At 33.1% G+C, this 20,194-nt stretch overlaps 1 protein-coding gene across 1 annotated transcript in view; it reads right to left on the bottom strand.

Moving 5' to 3' along the window:
- The window catches only part of LOC107845710 (bifunctional 3-dehydroquinate dehydratase/shikimate dehydrogenase, chloroplastic), a 59,501-nt gene that overhangs the window by 27,162 nt on the left and 12,145 nt on the right, over nt 1-20,194 (bottom strand). The window contains exons 2-5 of the mRNA XM_016690171.2: nt 6,728-6,833; nt 6,215-6,430; nt 5,664-6,004; nt 5,475-5,538 (exon numbers count right to left, since the gene is read on the bottom strand). Of these exons, the coding sequence (XP_016545657.2) occupies nt 5,475-5,538; nt 5,664-6,004; nt 6,215-6,430; nt 6,728-6,833 (727 nt within the window). The remainder of the gene's footprint in view (nt 1-5,474; nt 5,539-5,663; nt 6,005-6,214; nt 6,431-6,727; nt 6,834-20,194) is intronic.

Genomic DNA, 20,194 nt, shown 5'->3' with positions numbered 1-20,194 from the left:
CTCTCGTAAGATCTCGTCCTTAAATTTTTATTACTATCTGTTGTTTTTTATACTTTGATTATCTTATTATTTTGTTGTAGATACTGTTCATTTGTTTTCAGCATACTTTTGCAATGCGTTACTTATATTTGTGCCATGGCTTCTTTGTCTCCTATTTCCTTTTTAAAATTGCTTTGAAATGCTTTTCCTTGAGCTGGAGGTCTCTACCACCCAATGTAGTGGTAAAGTTTGTGTACACTCCATCCTCTTCTGACCCCACTAGTGGGATTACACTGAATATGTTATTGTTGCTGAGAAAAGAAACAAACAACCAGAGCAGTAGTCTAACTCCATAATTCTGCTATAGCTGTTAGGTTGCAATTTTTTTCTTTGTAGCTTAGTTTCCTATACTGATTTCTCTATTATGATTGTAAGACTTCTTTTTGTTTTGTTTCCATATATATGATATGAAAATGGATTATCCACCCTCTCGAGCCTCTTTACCATACCCTTAGAAAGTGACAACGGATGAGTTCCATTACTGAATGGAAGAACTTGGCCAAAATATGAAAAAACTGAATGGGGAACTTTGTATTAAATATCATAGCGCAATAACGAGTAAAATTCTATCCAGTTTTCCCCTTACTTTCCATAGAGAGACACTGCTGAGCAGAGGCGAACCCAGGATTTGAAGTCTGAGGGAGTACCAGTATTGTCAAAGGCGCGCATAAGTTCGGAATAAAGACTCAAATTTGTGTTGATCGCTCGCCTCGTTTAATGTGCAGTTTAGGTTCTAATTTATAAGATATACTTTCAATGAGGCTTTTCTGGAGATACGAACACTAAATAATTGATATTTCACTTAATAAAAAAAAATTGTGTTCATATATTTGTCATTCATGCTTATATTATTAGTCTTGAACTAGACATATGTTTATATTTTTTCTCCTTTATGCTTATTTTTGTTAAATCTCATGTTTTATTTGTAATTTGTGCTTAAATATAATGGACCTTGAAGCTTTTTTTTGCCCTTTTTTGCTTTTGCTAAGGCGATAAGAATTGTCTTTAAAACTAGAACTTGGTTGAGAAGAATAATATCTATCCATTTCAAATTTTCAATTCACAAGAAGCAATAACAAATTTCTACAAAATAAAAAATTCATCGAGAATATAAATAAAATTAATTATTTATTTTTAATCAAAGTCCATAAACTTAAATAGAAGCAAAAAAAAATACAAATAAATTTTACACACTAACTTTTAAGCAAAAATAAATATTAAAAATATTTATGATTTAACATTATCCAAAGTTAAATTAAAAAAAAAAAAAAAGGAAGAGATATATACCTGTTAGGTCAAATGGAGAATTAAAATTGTAATTCTAGTTTCCACTTTCCAGGGAGTTTGGCTTTTGGGGGAATTTGGGAAATACAGAATAGGGACAGAATAGGGCTTGGAAATTATGGGAGTCAAATGAAGACTTTCGGTGTTGTGGGGCCAGCTGAGCTGGTGGCAACTAAATGCTACTATGTTAGGTAAATGAAAAAAAAGGGACATTCATCAAGAATCGAACCTGCAACGCCGAGGTCCAAAGGATGCTAGTACATGAGTTCAGAACCAGTGCATCCAGACCTTTTTTGTCATTGCGGGTGCACAGTTATATATATTAACTCTTTAGTAGGATATCTATGCATATATATACGATTTTTTTTTTAAAAGTTACCGGATGCACGTGCACCCTCGGCTAACCACGTGGGTCCGCCTCTGTTGCTGAGTGCTGAAAGCTCATTTGCAATATACACAAAAGGAAATCGATCTTTCCTTTAGTTTTCACATTTTTACTTGAATCTATATATATATAAAAGCAAAATTAAAAGTAAGACAAGAAGCCACGTGGCAGCACAAGAATAAGTCTAAGTAATAATTTTAAGACAAAGTTAAAAAGTATGTAATAAAAAATTTGAATTAAAAGATTAAGTATATGAATTTGAAATACAATATCTCTTTTTTTAGAAAAAATCATTATCTTAATAAATAAAAATTCATAATTGAAGAGTCCTTATACACTCTTACTATTTCAAAGCTATATCTTATAAAATTTAAATATTATATATATATATAATTATATATATATATAGTTTGTTTACATAATAATAATAATAATATAGTGGCAGTACGTAAAAGTAGTACTAATATTGATAGTAATAATAATAATAAATAATAACAGGAGGAGGAGTACGTATAGTGGATTAAAAAAAATTAAACGAAAGATAAAACATAAAAAAGATAAAAATAAAACATGATTATAACCCAAGTAGTATTACTAATAATAATTATACAAAAATTGTGATTATATCCCAAGTGATCGGAACTTTCAACAACTAAAAAGATGGTGATATTATTTAGCTGATGCTATTTTTTAACCTAACTGATTCTAACTTTCAGCAACTAAAAAGATATTCATTAAATATGTAGAGACTTTTTGTTTGAGAGATTAACATGTGTTACATTTGAATGTGTCTTATACAAAATGAGTAGTGTGTTTCAATAGGAATAAAATACATCTATATTTTTTAAAATTTAAATTGATATAGATATCTCTCAACTATATCAATCTCATTTTAATTTAAGATAAAAAAATTTCACACTCAAAAGTGTAAGGTATAAGATAATTATGATATTTTAAAAACCTATCTTTTCTAATAAATTAATATCACAATAAGTAAAAAAAAAAAAATTTTTATGTCTTCAAAATTAGTAAAACAATAAGATAATTTTACAAAAAAAAATATCAAATTATAAAGTAATTTATTTGACTTTTGTTTTTTGTAAAATAAATTTATTTATGAATAATAAGAATAAAAGTTTATTTAATCTTTGTGTTTTTTATTTTTTATCTTTATTAGAAAGGAAAAAGAAAACTAGACAAAAACATAAGAAAAGTAATTAACAAGGAAAAAATAAAGACTTATTTGGAAAAATAGTAAAATACATGTTTTTAAAAAAAAAATAATAAATACACGTTTTTTGAAAGAAAAAAAAAAAACGAAGCTATCTTCCGGATTTTTAGCAATAAAATACACATTTTTTTTTTCTTTTTGACTTCATTTGAAAGTTAGTTGTTTGATTGTGAGTGGTCTTAAATAATTGTTCCTTTTTTATCTACTATTTAGTTATCCAACTTTAAATAAACTTAAAAATTTTAAAACAAAATTATTAGATGTCTATTCTATTAATTTTCAGGATTTGTTATTGCCATAAAATAAAGATTGGTGGAGTTTTTGAATTCAAAAATACATTTAGAAAAAGACTTATTATTTTGATCAAATATAAAAATAAAAATAATAATTAAAAGATAAGGATTTAAAATAGTAACCATAAAAGCAATAATAATAATAATAATAATTTCAATAATAATAGAGAAGAATTATTTATTTTTTTAATTTAAAAAGATGATAAGAAAGGGGGAAAAGGGAAACACATATGGAAAAAGATAAAATAAGTTAATAAATTTTAGAATCAGTAGTATAAATTGCAAATATCTTCTTCTATTTCGTTTATTTTATTATGAAAAACTCTTTATTGATATCATCAATTTTAGATATTATTTCAAACTCAAAATATGTAAATTATAAGATAGATATTTAGAATCCTATCTTTTCTAACAAATTAATATCACATTCAATTTTGAATTTGAAAGAAATTTTAGTTTTCATGAAATTTTTAATTTTTCAATCTCTTATAAATATACCCTCCAGTGACACATCTAGCAGTGTAAGCTTTCTTCTTCTTTTTTATTATTAATCATTTACAAATTTTTATTTATCTTAAATCTTTTAAATTTTCTATCGTTTATGTGCTTAACTATTTTTGTTTATACATGCAGTGTAGCAATGATAAAATTTTTATTCTCACATTTAATACTAACAAAGTCATATTATACTTTTTCTTATTCATTTTATTCAAAATACTACCATGTTATCAATATACTATAAAAGTAACGAATTTTCACAAATTATATTTTAATGTAGATTTTTTTATCATAAAGAATTTCTACAATGGATAAAAAGATTTTAAGTTATAGTGCTCATTAACTTTCTTTGAATAACTATCAAAGTATGTTGATGCTTTACTTGATATATTGTTATTTATGCTTGATATTATATCTATTTTTGTTATGGATATATCTACCATGGATAGAAAGATTATAGATAATTCTCATCAGATTCTTTTATTTAACTATAAATATATATTATTCATGGTTAATTTAATTTAAAATTATTTTATCGTTGATTAATATTATATTTATCTTTTGAAATAGATGACCTACTATGAATGAAAAAATTATAGGTAATGCTCATCATATTTCTCTGAATAATTACACAGGTATGTTCTCATACTTGATTTAATTTTATAATTTTTTTATTATTTTTTGTGATTAATATTATATTTATCTTTTGTCACATATGTACGTAAGGAAAATAAAGTTTTCACAATTCTTATGCACATAGATTTTTCCAAAATGCGAAATGAATATTTAAGAAATTAACAAGTACTATCGAGAATAGATACAAAGGAGGTTTATCAAACCATTTGTATAAAGAATGAATCGAAACATATTTGTATATGCACAAATATTATCATTTTTATTTGTCTTAATATCTCTGTCACATTTACATATCTACTCTCTACTAAGAAAGTTATAAAACAGATTTATATGCATCTAATTATTGCAATTGATTTATTCTTTTCATGATTTTACTTGCAAATATACATTTATATATAAAAAATATTTACTGATTCTATTTGTCATTTAAATTTTTTAAAATTATACAACTAAAATCTCGATAAACAACAAGTCAAATGAACAATAAAAGTCAATATTAACAATCAAATAATTTTAGATAGTGAACAATGCAATAAGAAAAATTATAGGTCAATCTTTTGATAATTATATGATTCATTTTTTTTTTTGGTCATATGATACAATTAAGGGATTGTGTGGAGGGGGATGGCACAATGACAGTGAAGGAAGTGTACATTGTTCAACTAAATTAATTGAACTATGTAATTTTTTGAATTATTTATTACAAATTATATTTAATAATTCTTAATTAATTTAAAATATATTAATGTGCTACAATGAAAGTTAATTTATTCTTTTAAATTAATAAATAATATTTCTAATAATTTATTTTTTAAAATATTCTGCGTATCGCGCGGATACTTATATTAGTTTCTAATAATTCCTCAAGAGCCTTCGAAGTTAAACTCAACTAGAATATTGTTCTTATCATGAGTCCATAATCTAAAAATATGCAAGTCTTTGCGGAAGCTGAATTTCCTGGTGTCATTACTGATATATAAGTTACGCTATAGTGCTTGGACCCTAAAACAAGATCGTCAAGATGTCAAAGTCCAGATACGCCAACCATTTTGTTCCATATTCCATAAATGAATTAAGAATATAGTTGAAAGTAGAGTCACATACGAACCTCAGCCAATGGATCGACTTCATCACAAAAATTCACCACTGCTTCCTTGTATGGGATCCCAACACTACAGTTAAAAGTAGGAGCATATAAGAAAACTCCCAAGATCTCTTGACTAAACATCAACCAATCAACAAAAAGTGTCTAGTAACTTTTAGGGACAGATAGCTTAATGATTAGTGCGTGACACACCTGAAACCAGCAAAGTCAGGACTTGAGTAAACCCTGAAGAACTCCTTAAGATCATCCACAAACATTGGAACATAAATTCCATTGAACCCGACATGTCTAAATGTAGGATTATGCAAAATAGGTCCTTTACTATGACCCACTGGTTTAGAAATGAGCCCGAAAACTTTAGTATCATTATCCATAAAATCAACTCCGTAGGCTTGTCTAAGGCTGCCAAGAGAAGGTAGACCAGGCACTGCATAACCATCAAGAGATCCATATAATAGGACACTACCGAATTTCGGGCCCAACAACTGGCTTATGAGACCTCTTTCCCCAACAGAGTACGCAATAAGCGGCATCTGCAGGTAGCAAGCCGATATAAATCAGCTCAACTTAAACATAAGAATTAAGTAAACTACTAAGATAAGCAAGCACTTTCCTTCTTTCCTTTCTTTTTATCTTTTTTTATTCTGTGCGGATAAGCAGATAGTTACTGTATCTTTTTTCCTTATGTTAAGACATAAGGTGATCCCTGTAGAGGGAAATTCAGTATCAACCAGAATAAATACCTGGCAATGTGAAAGCAAGTGAAACGTTTTCTCTAGCTCTGTAATGTCATTTGCATTTGTAACAATTTTGAGGATATCTGCCCCAGTAGATTGCATGCATGCAATAACTTGGCTCAGGTCTTCTTTTGAGGTCACATTGCCCACGAAGCATGATGTAATTACTTTACAACCAGTACTCCACCTCGACTTTTCTTTTTTCGTGAAGTCACTAGCTATCTGAACAACAATACAATGAATTAGAAGTCCATGAATCTCTACATAAATGCTCTTAAGAGTCAAATAATAATAATAATAATAATAATAATAATAATAATAATAAGTGATATAAATACAGGTAGTTTATGAATCTGGAAAGACAAAACATACAAAAGAAGGAAGCACAAGTTGGCCAAAATTACAGATGTTTTCCCAATTATGCATTGACAGTTACTTAACTCATATTAAAGCTCAACCACTGGCTGGCAATGATGACATTAAAATAATTGAAATTAAACACATCATGCAATGGAGTACCTTGAGGTCCACCTCAACATAATCAGCTCCCAATTCTTTAGCACACCGAAGGACTTCCAACTGCTTGTGGGCATCGTCTTCAAACTGATTTCCTTCCCATACTGGCCTGAATTAAGCTCAAAATAATGACTTGTCAAAAAGAAACTAAAACCCCATTGCACAGACTTAGACTACAGCATAAAACTTGGAGTGATAATTCTATATGCAAAAAAAGAATGTGATTCTGGTGCATTATCTCGCTTTCAAATATTATAGCTTCTAAAATTAGAAAGTTGTCTTTAAACAATTTTGGTGCATTCTAGTTTTTCTTTTTGTCGATTATTAGATGCTTCCGTTTTCCCTTTCTGGATGAGGCTTCTATTCTTCTTTTCCGCTCTCTCCATTTCCCCAAATTTATGAGATACATATGTGTGTGATACCGATATAAATTAAAGATTGAAATCTAATTATCTAAACGGAAAACGGTAAAAGAACCCTTCATCTATCGTGAAAGGTTTATAAAGAACTTTCATCTATCTATGGATCTAAAAATATCCTTAAAGTTTATTTTTTTGGATCAAAAATACTCCTCAAACTAACGGATGGGGTAAATTTAACACTTTTAACACGTCTAAAAATATCCTTACAGTTTAATTTTTTGAATCAAACATACTGCTCAAATTAATGGATGGGATAAATTTTAACACTTTTAACATGTCATATGGCATTTAATAAAATGTGTGATCAATAATAAAATGCCATGTGGCATATTAAAAATGTTAAAGTTGACCTGAGTTCATCCATTAATTTCAGGGGTATGTTTGGCTGAAAAAATAAATTTTAAGGGATTATTTGGTGTGAGGTACAAAAGTAAATAATCGTAGGATAAAATAATAATTTCGGAATAAAAAATTTAATGCATGTTTGATTGGCAATATTCGGGATAACTTATCCCGGGACTAATAAATAGTACCGGGATAAGGTATCCACACATTTGGTGGGATAACAATCCCACCATTATTTATTCTTGGGATAAAATTAGAAAAGGACAAAATTACCCCCAAACCCTTTGTCTCACATACTAGAAAATATCTAGCATTGTACACTTATTGAGACAAATGCTTATAATTAAAAGAAATAACATATTTTATGTGGTTAACTTAACTACTTAATAGATGAATGAGAATACATGTAAAAAAGAAATTGAATGAAAAATATATAATTGAAACACTTTATCAACAGTTGAGGTATTGGATTAAGCGAATTGCGTTATTTTTTATCCTGTAAAATGTGTTACTTTTTTAAAAAAAAATTAATCACAATTCAACTCGTACTGTGACCTTTACTGTATCGCACTTCAAAGAAAGTTTTTATTATATTTAATAATTATAAAAAATATAACAATATATGATAAATGTGCTTCAAATTATGTTGTTTATAAAAATTTCTCTTATTTATTCTTCATGAACATGGCCAATAAATTCTCCATCTTATTTGACAATAAATAAATTTAGAAGTTAATTGTAGTAATTGTTGTCAAATATATTTTGTTAAAAAAAATATTAAAAGGAACAACAAAAATGGCAACTTTACGTCAAACGACATTGCAAAAACTTATCAATACTCTTACCAGTACAATTTTCAATACAATTTTAATAAAAAGCTAGTTTAATAATTATTTTTATCAATACAATTTTCATAAAAAAAAATTATTAAACTAAATAAGGTAAAGGTTATTTTTGTAAACACACAATCTATTCTTAAAAAGAATCTCGTGCATATTATTTTTAGTACCATAAACCAAACAACCACTAAAAAATAATACCAGGATAACTAATCTCAATACAACTAATCCCAGTATAACTAATCCCAGCATAACTTGTTTCCCAACCAAATGACCCCTAAGGGTATTTTTAGGGGGTAAACTAGATAAATGACCTTTATAATGGGTGGGTTGTCTTTTTTTGTCCATGATAAGAATGATCTTATAAAACTAGTTTCCCTTCTTTTTTTTATAGCATAATTACTTATTTACCCCTTAATATCTCAAATATTTCTAAACAACTTCATACTTATTTATCTTTCAACTTTTATTTTTTTTCTCTTTTTTATTTTATCTTAATTTTTATCTTTTCTTTTCTCTCTTTTTTTTTTAGGTTTTCTCAATTCTTGTTTTTTTTCTTTTGTCCTTTCAACTTCTATTTTTTAAAAAAAAATCTTTTTTTTTATTCTGCTTTGATTTTTTTCTTGTTTTTCTCAACCCATACTTTTTTTTTCCTCTCAACTCCTATTTATTTTTTTTAATTTTTTCTTCTTTTTATTTTTCTTTGATTTTTATTTTTTTCTTATTTTTCTCAATCTTTATTTTTGTTTTGTCTCTTTTTTTTCCTTTTCGCCCCTCAACTTCTATATTTTCTTTATTTTTCTTTTTTATTTTCTTTGATTTTTTTTTTTTTGGCAATTTTTATTAATTTTTTCTTTTCTTTGATTTCTTGCAATCAAGTTACGTCCCATGAGTAAAAGTTGACACTACCACATTGTAGAGGCAAGACTTATGACTTTCAAACAAGAAGTTATATTTCATGGGCAAGAGTTGACACTATCACATTGTGTTTTGATTTATGATATGTTCTATAACTCTTACCTTAGAGGCGCTCAAGGACTTTCAAACAACAAATTATGTCCCACGACCAAGTGTTAACTCTACCATATTATATTTTCATTTATGAGATATTCTACAACTCTTACCTTAGAGGCAAGACTTAACTCAAGGAGTTTTAAACAATAAATTATGTCCCACGGGCAAGAGTTGACACTACCACGTTATGTCTTCATTTATGAGATGTTCTATAACTCTTGCCTTAGAGGCAAGACTTAGCTAAGAACTTTCAAACAATAAATTATGCCCTACGGGCAAGATTTGATACTACCACGTTATATCTTCATTTATGATATATTCTACAACTTTTGTCTTAGAGAAAAGATTTAGCTTAAGGACTTTCAAATAACAAATTATGCCCCACGGACAAGAGTTGACACTATCACGTTATGTCTTCATTTATGAATGTTCTACAAACCCTACCTTAGGAGCATGACTTATTCCAATAATTTTCAAACAAGTTACGTACATTGGGCAAGAGTCAACACTAATACATTGTGTTTTTTACTTATGAAATGCTCTATAACTCTTGTCTTAGAGGTACGACTCAGCCCAGGGACTATAAAACAATAAGTTATGCCTCATGGACAAGAGTTGACACCACCACATTGTATATTAATTTATGAGATGCTTTATAACCCTTCCCTTAAAGGCAAGACTTAGACCCAGGGCTTTCAAGCAACAAGTTGTGCCCTATGGACAAGAGTTGATACATTATCACATTGTGTTTTAATTTATGAAATATTCTATAACTCTTGCCTTACAGGCAAGACTTAACTCAAGGACTTTCAAATAATAAGTTATGTCCCATGGGTAAGAGTTGACACTATCATATTATGTCTTGATTTATGAAATATTCTATAACCCTTGACTTAGAGGCAAGACTTAACCTAAGAACTTTTAAACAATAAGTTACGCTCCATCGGCAAGATTTGACACTATCACATTGTGTCTTAATTTATGAGATGTTTTATAAATCATAGACTTTCAAACAATAGGTTGTGCCCCATGGGTAAGAGTTGACACTACCATATTATGTTTTGATTTATGAGATGTTCTATAACTCTTGTCTTAGAGGCGTGAATTAGTCCAATGACTTTCAAACAGGATGTTATGCCCCATAGGCAAGAGTTGACACTACCATATCGTGACTTGATTTATGATATATTCTATAACTCTTTCCTTATAGGCAAGACTTAGCTGACAAGTTATGCCCCATAGACAAGAGTTGACACTATCATATTATGTCTTGATTTATGTGATGTTGTCTTGCCTCTAAGACAAGGCTGAGCCCAAGAACCTCCCAAAAGAACAAGTTACGCTCAATGAACAAGTGTTGATACTACCACGTTGTTTCTTGATTTATGAGATGTTCTACAACTCTTGCCTTAGAAGCAATACTTAACATAAGGATTTTCAAACAACAAATTATACTCCACAAGCAAGACTTGACACTACTACATTATGTCTTGATTTATTAGTTGTTCTATAATTTTTATCTTAGAGATAAGACTTATTCCAAAGGACTTCCTAACAACAAGTCATGCCCTTAAATTTGTTTGATGTCAAAAAAAGAAAATTTCTTTGTGGACTATATAACTTTTTATTTATTAGCAAAATATAATAGAAATTGAGAAAAAAAAATAGAGAAATAAAAAAAGATTGAGAAAAAAAGAAAAACATGACAAGAAAAAAATAAAGGTTAAGAAAAAATAGAAGAATAAATAAAAAAAAAATTAAGAAAGACAAACATGAGAAGAAAAAAATAAAAATAAAGTTTGTGAAAAATAAAAAAGAAAAAAAAATGAGAACTGATAAAAAAAAGATTGAGACCAATGAATTAAAAAAAGATAAGAAATGAAGAAATAAATAATGTTTGAGAAAAAAAAGAAAAAAAGTAAAAGTTGAAACAAATAAATTAAAACAAGAAAAAAATAAAAGTTAAGGTCGAAAGAAATAAAAAAATAAAAATAGGAGTTGAGAGACAAATGAGAATGAACAACAACAACAACAAACCCAGTGTATTCCCACTTAGTGGGGTCTGGGGGGGGTAAGATGTACGCAGTCCATACCTCTACCTCTGATGAAGTAGAAAGGCTGTTTCCGAAAGACCCCCGGCTCAAGTCACGAGATATCACACAAACACATAGTACAGCACAGAAGCAGATGACATAACATAGATACGGCACCCATAAGGAATATAAAACAGAGTAAAGCAGGAATGCAGGAATATACAGCGGAGGAAAGCACACATATTCGTAATAAACATGGAACACGGGACACGGAACATTGAATACGGAATCATAACAGGAATACCCCCCACCAATTTATTCCCTACACTAGCGACCCGAACTGGCCCTAATCTTCTGCCGTAATTCTCATCTTCCATACCTTCCTATCTAGGGTCATGTCCTCGGTGAGCTGTAACTGTTCCATGTCCCGCCTAATCACCTCACCCCAGTACTTCTTCGGTCTACCCCTACCCCGTCTAAAACCATCCAACGCTAGCCTCTCACACCTACGGACCGGGGCATCCGTGCCCCTCCTCTTCACGTGTACGAACCATCTCAATCGTGCTTCCCGCATCTTACACTCCACTGAAGTCACACCAACCTTCTCCCGGATAGTCTCATTCCGAACTCTATCCCCTCGGGTCAGTCCACACATCCAGCGCAACATCCGCATTTCTGCCACCTTCATTCTTTGGATGTGGGAGTTCTTAACTGGCCAACACTCCGCTCCATACAGCAAGGCCGGACGGACTACCACCCTATAGAATTTGCCTTTAAGCTTGGGCGGCACCTTCTTATCACACAGCACCCCCGATGCGAGTTTCCACTTCATCCATCCCGCCCCAATACGGTGCGAGACATCCTCGTCAATCTCACCGTTACTCTGGATCACGGACCCGAGATACTTGAACTTATCCCTCTTCCCTACCTCCTGTGCTTCTAGCCTCACTACTACCTCATTCTCCCGCCTCACGTCATTAAACTTACATTCCACATACTCTGTCTTGGTTCTGCTCACCCTGAACCCTTTAGACTCCAGAGTTTGCCTCCACAACTCTAATTTGTCATTCACACCCCCTCGAGTCTCATCTATCAGGACTACATCGTCTGCAAAAAGCATACACCACGGCACCTCCCCTTGGATACGCCGCGTCAACACATCCATTACTAACGCAAACAAAAAGGGACTAAGAGTAGATCCCTGGTGCAATCCTGTCAGGACAGTGAAATGCTCTGAGTCTCCTCCCGCCGTCCTCACCTGGGTTTTCGCTCCCTCATACATATCCTCAATTACTCTGATATATGCCTGCGGTACTCCACTCACCTCCAGGCATCTCCAAAGTACTTCCCTGGGGACTTTGTCGTACGCCTTTTCCAGGTCGATGAACACCATGTGCAGATCCTTCTTCCTCTCCCTATACTGCTCCACCAACCTCCGTACCAGGTGGATTGCCTCCGTCGTCGAGCGGCCGGGCATAAATCCGAACTGGTTTTCCGAGATAGACACTATCCGTCTCAGCCTCACCTCGACCACTCTCTCCCAGATCTTCATAGAGTGACTCAGTAACTTAATCCCCCTATAGTTATTGCAACACTGAATGTCCCCCTTATTCTTATAGAGGGGGATCATGGTACTCCACCTCCACGCCTCGGGCATCTTTGCCGTCCTGAAAATTTCATTGAACAATGCAGTCAACCACCTTACACCAGCCTCTCCAACGAACTTCCAAAACTCCACCGGTATCTCATCCGGCCCCGTCGCCCTACCCCTTCGCATCCTGCGGACTGCCTGTCTAACCTCGTCTACCTTAAAACGTCTACAATAGCTAAAATCCCGACACTCCCCTGAGTGCTCCAGTTCCCCTAACACAATAGCTCTGTCCCCCTCGTCATTCAAGAGCCTATGAAAGTACGACTGCCATCTCTTCTTTATGTGGCCGTCCTCCACCAACACTCTACCGTCCTCCCCCTTAATGCACCTCACCTGATCGAGGTCACGACCCTTCCTCTCCCTAGCCTTAGCGAGTCGGAACAACTTTTTCTCCCCTCCTTTCCTCTGTAACCCTGCATACAAGCTCTCAAAAGCGGCCGTCTTAGCTGCCGTGACCGCTGACTTCGCCTCCTTCCTCGCTAGCTTGTACTCTTTCCTGTTTACCCGCTTCTCTTCTTCGTCCTTACTTTCCACCAACTTAGCATACGCCTCTTTCTTGGTCTCCACTTTCTTCCCCACCTCTTCATTCCACCACCAATCTCCCCGATGATGTCCGGCCCGGCCCCTAGAAACACCCAACACCTCCCTTGCATTCTCCCTGATGCACGTTGCCGCCCTGTCCCACATATTATCCACATCCCCCTTACACTCCCACACCCCCATTCCCGCCAACCTCTCCCCTATCTCCCACGCATTCACTGGCGTCAAACCGCCCCACTTAATTCTCGGTCTACACTCCTCACTCCTCCTCTTTCTATTCTTCTTTATACCCAAATCCATAACCAAGAGCCTATGTTGGGTCGAAAGATTCTCACTCGGGATGACTTTACAGTCTTTACACAACGCCCTATCCCCTTTCCTAAGCAACAAAAAGTCAATCTGGGTCCTGGCTATCGCGCTCCGAAAAGTGATCAGGTGCTCGTCCTTCTTCGGGAAGCCCGAGTTCACCACCACCAGCCCAAACGCCCTCGCAAACTCCAATAGGGTCGCCCCCTCTTCATTTCTCTCCCCAAAACCAAAACCACCATGCACATCCCCAAAGCCTCCCGGTAGCGCCCCGATGTGCCCGTTGAAATCCCCTGCTACCACAATCTTCTCCGAACTGGGCACGCCTCTCACCACGTCCTCCAAAGCCTCCCAGAACCGCATCTTCTCCTCCCCCTCCGATCCCACATGCGGCGCATAGGCACTACACACGTTCAGGGTAAACCCCCGAATGACCAACTTAATAGTCATCAACCTATCGTTGATCCTCTTCACCTCCACTACCTGACCTCTAAGCTCTTCATCTACCAAGATGCCAACTCCATTCCTACGCCTGTCGCTCCCAGAGTACCACAGCTTGTAACCGTCCACATCCCTAGCCTTAGACCCTACCCACTTGGTCTCTTGGACACACGCAAGGTTGATCCTTCTCTTCCTAAGAATCTTCACCAGCTCTATGGACTTCCCCTGAAGGGTCCCTATATTCCAAGACCCAACCCTCAGCCTACTGTCGCTATCCACGCGCCCCCCACTACCCCCCCCTCGGCCAAACCTTGGCCTCCCACCCACTCCCGCTCTCTCCCCATCTCCCGCCCCCGCCACAGCCCCACGCCCCAACCCCCTCGGACATGACCCTAACCACCCATTACCACCCACAGCCACAACTACACGAAAAAATAGGAAAATATAAGGATATACCCGGTGTCAATATCAAAGCAGCAGCTAGGAGATACAAGGCACACACACGTTCAAAGGACTACTCCCGAAGCAAAACTAAGAAGCGACCACAGCAACAGCAACAACAGACAACAAACAATGTTCACAAATCCCACGCAAGTCAATAGTAAAGCAGCAGCAAGTAATACAAGGCTCGCACAAATTCAAGGAAATATTCCAGCAACCAAACTATACTCAATTACTAGTATAATATGAAGAATGAAAGAATGCAGAATGAAGAATGAAATAAGCAAAGGTTAGAAGTCACCGGATTTCACTTGTAGACCAAGCCGGCAACCAAGCCCCGCTTCGACCTACTGCCGGAGGATCGCTACAGAGATGTATCCGCGGCTGCTGACGATGGAGCGGCGGTGCAGCTGAAGACCGAGCTTCGGCTGCTGCAATGTTGTAACGGCGCCGGAGGAAGGGGGGGGCGGTCTGGACAGAGAAGGGGTGGGGGTGGGGGTGGGATGGGAGGGGTACAGAGGGGGGAACCGGATCTCAGCGACGGAGGTCGGTGACCGGCGGTCAGTCCCGGCGGTCGGCGTCGGTGACCGGCGGTCGGCGACAGCGACAAGGCCGGAAACCGAGGCGCAGGGGAGAGAGGGGGTACGGCGGTGACCGGTGGTAGGGTCGGCGCCGTAGATCGGCGACGGCGATGGAGCCAGATATCGGCGCCGGCGCCAAAGCCGTGGACCGGCGACGGCGACAAAGCCGGAGACCGGCGACGGCGACGAAGCCGGAGACCGGCGACGGCGGTCGACGCCGGGGACCGGTGGTTGGGTCGGCTCGGCACCGACGGTCGGCGTCGGCGCCGAAGGTCGTGGACCGAGAGAGAGTCTAGTGAGAGAGAGATCTGTTAGAGAGAGAGATCTGTTAGAGAGATAGAGAGAGAATGAAAATTTTAAAAATATTTGAGCTGTAAAAAGGCAAAAATGTACTTATATTATACATTAAAAAAAAGGAAAGATAGTTTTTAAAGACTTTTCTTATGGAGGTAAGAAATTCAAAATCACCCACTATTAAGATCATCTCATGTAATTTCTTGTATTTTTAGATCCATAGATGGATGGAGGGTATTTATAAACCTTTCATGATAGATTAAGGATATTTTTAAACCTTTTTCGGTATCTAAATTATAATCTTATCCGTGATTAGACTAATTTCTTTATTTACTTTTAAGAAAATAGCAATTCCAAAATTTAGTTAAAACGTTATCTCATCTATGAATTAATTCTAAAACTTCCTCTCTATTCCTAATTTTATTATGAGCTATTCTTTTGTAAAAAAAAATAAAAAAATAAACTTTTTATTTCTTTCATTTTTATTTTTAATATTATATGTTGATTCATTTAGGTCTTACTGTTCCCACGAAGTACTTATCTATCTTTTTTGACATAATGTAAAGCAGGGCGGAATCACCTTATGGCTAGCGGTTCATTCGAACCTTCTTCGGTGAAAATTTTTATTATTTATACATAGTTAAGATTATTTTTTATGTATATATAGTTGATGTTGAACCCTCTTTGTTCATTTGTGTACTTATTTCGATTTTGAACTCCCTTAATGAAAATCCTGGCTCTGACACTAACGTAAAGAGGATGTAAGGTTAAAAAGATTACGTAGGCATTTGTGATCAGAATTATTAACTTTTTCTTCGAAAAATTATTTTAGTTTGGTAAAAATTATAGTGTGTTTATCTTATTATTTAGTAAAAATTATACCATGCTATCCTTTATTAAAAAAATTATAATGTTTGGTCATAAGAAATTATAGTATTTGGCCATAAGAATTTCAAATACAATTTGAAATTGTATTTGAAAAGGGTGAAAATAAGTTAAACTTGTTTTCATTTTTTCACTTTTACTTCTCTCACAAAAAGTCAAAAACTTCAATTTTATATTCATGGTTAAACACAACTCCAGTTCTAACTCCATAAAAATAGCCAAACACCTAATTAAAATTTTTGAAGTTAGAATTGTATTTGGCCATATTATTTTGAATTAATATTTAAAATTTAATGTACTTTTTAAAAACAAAAAATATAAAATATGATTTGAACATGGAGTACAATTTATATGGGATTATTTCATGAAAATTAAAAAAAAAAAAAAAAGCGAAATCAAATAAAGTGAAAATACATGTTTAGATTTTTCAAAATTTCAAATACAATTTAATTTGTATTTGATATTTTTATGACTATATAAAGATTTTGAAATAAATTAAATAATATTCATGATCAACTGGGTCCTAAGAATTGAAGTGTTTAAATAAATTATGGTAAATCAGTAAAAAAACGGAGAAAGTTTTATAATGAATTTACCGATGAGATATTGTTTTAATTGAAATTAAGGATGCCTATCGGGTGAATTGGACAAATAATTATATTTAACAGTTAGATTTATTGATTATTGATTTTTAAACGTACTAATTTACTAGTCAATCAATAAGATAAAGGTTGGTTTGGTATCAAATAAGCAATTAATGGATAGTATTAGTCGGCGTGTCAGATAAATCTAAGGAATTATGAAATATCGAGTGGTTATTATTAAGTCCTTCATTTCGTCACTGATTAAGTTGTTTGTGTATATTGTGATTAATCTATTATCAATCTTTTAGATTTGTTGAGTTTTGTTAGTACAATTTTTGTAATCGGTAAAAATATAAAATCAAATTGAGATTTCCTTCTATACTTAAAATGTATGTAAAAATATTTTTTAATTATAGAGTAGATAGAAAAATCAAATATTTGATAAGATTTGAAAATTTTCTATTTTACATCAAATTGACACATCAGGATAGTTTTGTTTTTATTGGGGTCCTTCTTTATCAGAATAATTTATTTTTTGATTAGATTAATTTTAGGTTTTCTTTATGTTTGAGGAGAACTAATGCATTTTATGATTAGAAGTCACAAGAATTGGGTCGTTATGTCTGAGTTAAGAAGTGAATAGAATAATGAATGGAATTTTAATTTTTGGATTTAAAAAAGATACTTTATTATATATTTAGAGGTAAAAATATAAATATGATAATTCTTAACAGGCTAATAATTTACCTAATAAGAAAAGAAAAAATGATAGCTAACTTATCTCAAATTAATGACAAAATACATACGCAGCCCCTCAAACTTTTTTTATTTTTCCACTTAAATACTTGTACTTAGTCCTGCACCTGTTGAATACTTGATTTCTCTATAAAGTGGGTCAATTAGACACAATTTGGAATGTGGCATATTGTGTACACTACACCGAATTTGAGAGCGTGAAATTTTAATTTTTTTTTTTTACTTAAATCTCTTTATCTCTTTCATTTTTTTAATCTCTTCTTTCTCATTATTTTTTGTTTTTAAAATAAAGTCTCTTTTTCCTCTTTATAAGCTGCACTTTACCACAAGTCCACCACCATATATTTATAATCTATCTTCACCTAATAACCTAATAGGTTTCTTAGAAATTGCAAATTTATATTTTAGGCATTAAACTAATCATAAAATGGGCGTGAGAAATTAGAAAATATCGACAAAAAGGAATCTTTGGAAATGAATTTATGACAAAATTGGTGTGAAAATTTGAGAAAATTTTGTGTAATTAAGTGCAGACTGGTGAAGCATGAATTTGAAAAAAAAATTTCAACAAATAGATTGAATTTCAACCAATCAAATTTTTTTAATTTTTTCTTACATTACCCGTATTCATCCACCCATTTTCGGTCATTTATGCATTAATGGTGGTGTTGATGACGTTTTTCGACGAAATTTTCACCGAAAAAATCAGAATTGCATGGTTTCTTCTTTATTTTTGTTGCATCTTATTGTATATATGTGTGTGTTGGGTGTTGTTTTGGCTATTGGGTGTTGTTTGGGTGGATGTTGAGTGTTGTTTTGGTGTTGTTTTGGCTGTTGGGTGCTGTTTTGAGTGGGTGTTGGGTGTTGTCTTGGTGGGAAAATGGAGGAGTGAAGGTAAGCTTTAATGCTGGAAAGAGAGAAAATACTAAGAAAGAAGAAGGGAAAAAAATGAAATTCTTTTTTTTTTCTTGGATGACGTGTAATTTTATCATTTATTATAATTGTCATATCATGGCAAGTGACTTTCAGTGCTGAATGTAATCTGAAATTATGCAATTTGTATTTATTTGACATAATTTGTGAATAACTACAATATTCAACAGGTACATGGTATAATTGAGGTGTCAATACGAAAAAATTCAAAAAATTCAAGGGTCCGTCTATGTATTTTGCCCAAAATGATTGACCCACATTTGGGCCATTGGGCATGAAGTGGCCAATCGGCCATTTTAATTTCACTAAATGATCATTTTATAATTTGGATCATTTTGATCCACTAGTTTAGATGTAGTTCATATATCATACTGATGTAATCCAAATATTATATTAATACAGTTCATAAAAAAATAAAATAACGAATTTATGGATGAAAATTGTACCATTGTGATATATAATATACATATAGAAGTGCTATTTGTGTCATTTTCCCATAAAAAAATTGAGTAATTCATCTCACCGATAAGTCATTAACGGTAAAATTTTAACATATTCTCCAACTGTTAACTCAATAACCCATCATAAATAAGTCAATAAATTAATTTTATTCTTGAATGATCAATTTTACAGTTTGATTTTGCAGCGCCTAACTAAAATTATCTGTTTCCTATCTAAATAAGAACTCAGGGAAATTCACAAAATGAGAAATTGATATGAGCCACATTCTCCCTTTCTAACTATTGCTACCTCAAAGGGGGATTTTCTTTGAAAAAAAAAAAAATTGTAAAGAGGAATTTATTTTCAGGTGCAAGTCCCCCAACAACTGCACACATGTAATTTGAAGACGAAAGCCTGTCTATCATTAGAATATAGATGGAAAAGGAAAAAAATATCAGAAAGGAAGGCAAAAGTAGAAGCAAACAGAGGAAGAGAATTGAAACAATTTTCCTTATTTGGTTTAAGAGGAAGTGGAGAGGGAAAGATAATCTCCACTTTGGGTGTGTTTGGTACGTTGAAAATTTTTCTAGAAATATTTTCATGAAAAATAAGTTGATTTATTATTTATTTTTATTTTTGATTGATAAGTGAAAAATACTTTCGAGTGTTTGATTGATAAAAGAAAAAAAATATCTTTCAAAAAATACATTTTAATATTTAGTTAAAGAGTAGAAAATATTTTTTAGATAATAATTTTTAATTTTAAAAAATATATTTTTTAGGATGTGTTTGATACGAAGAAGGAAAATATTTTTTTTAGGACAATAAGTTTTTTTTTTACTTATATTCTTGTGTTTGTTATGCAAGTAGAAAAATATCTTTTAAAAGCATTTGTATATATTTAACAAAAAATAATGAAAATGAAGAGGACAAGAAGGGTGGAGTAAGAAAAAAGTTTTGAAAT

The sequence above is a fragment of the Capsicum annuum genome, chromosome 10 (genome assembly GCF_002878395.1).
Source record: "Capsicum annuum cultivar UCD-10X-F1 chromosome 10, UCD10Xv1.1, whole genome shotgun sequence".
NCBI classification, from domain to species: Eukaryota; Viridiplantae; Streptophyta; class Magnoliopsida; order Solanales; family Solanaceae; genus Capsicum; species Capsicum annuum.
The sequence above is the reverse complement of the archived record's forward strand: the minus strand, read 5'-3'. Positions and strand labels throughout refer to the sequence as shown.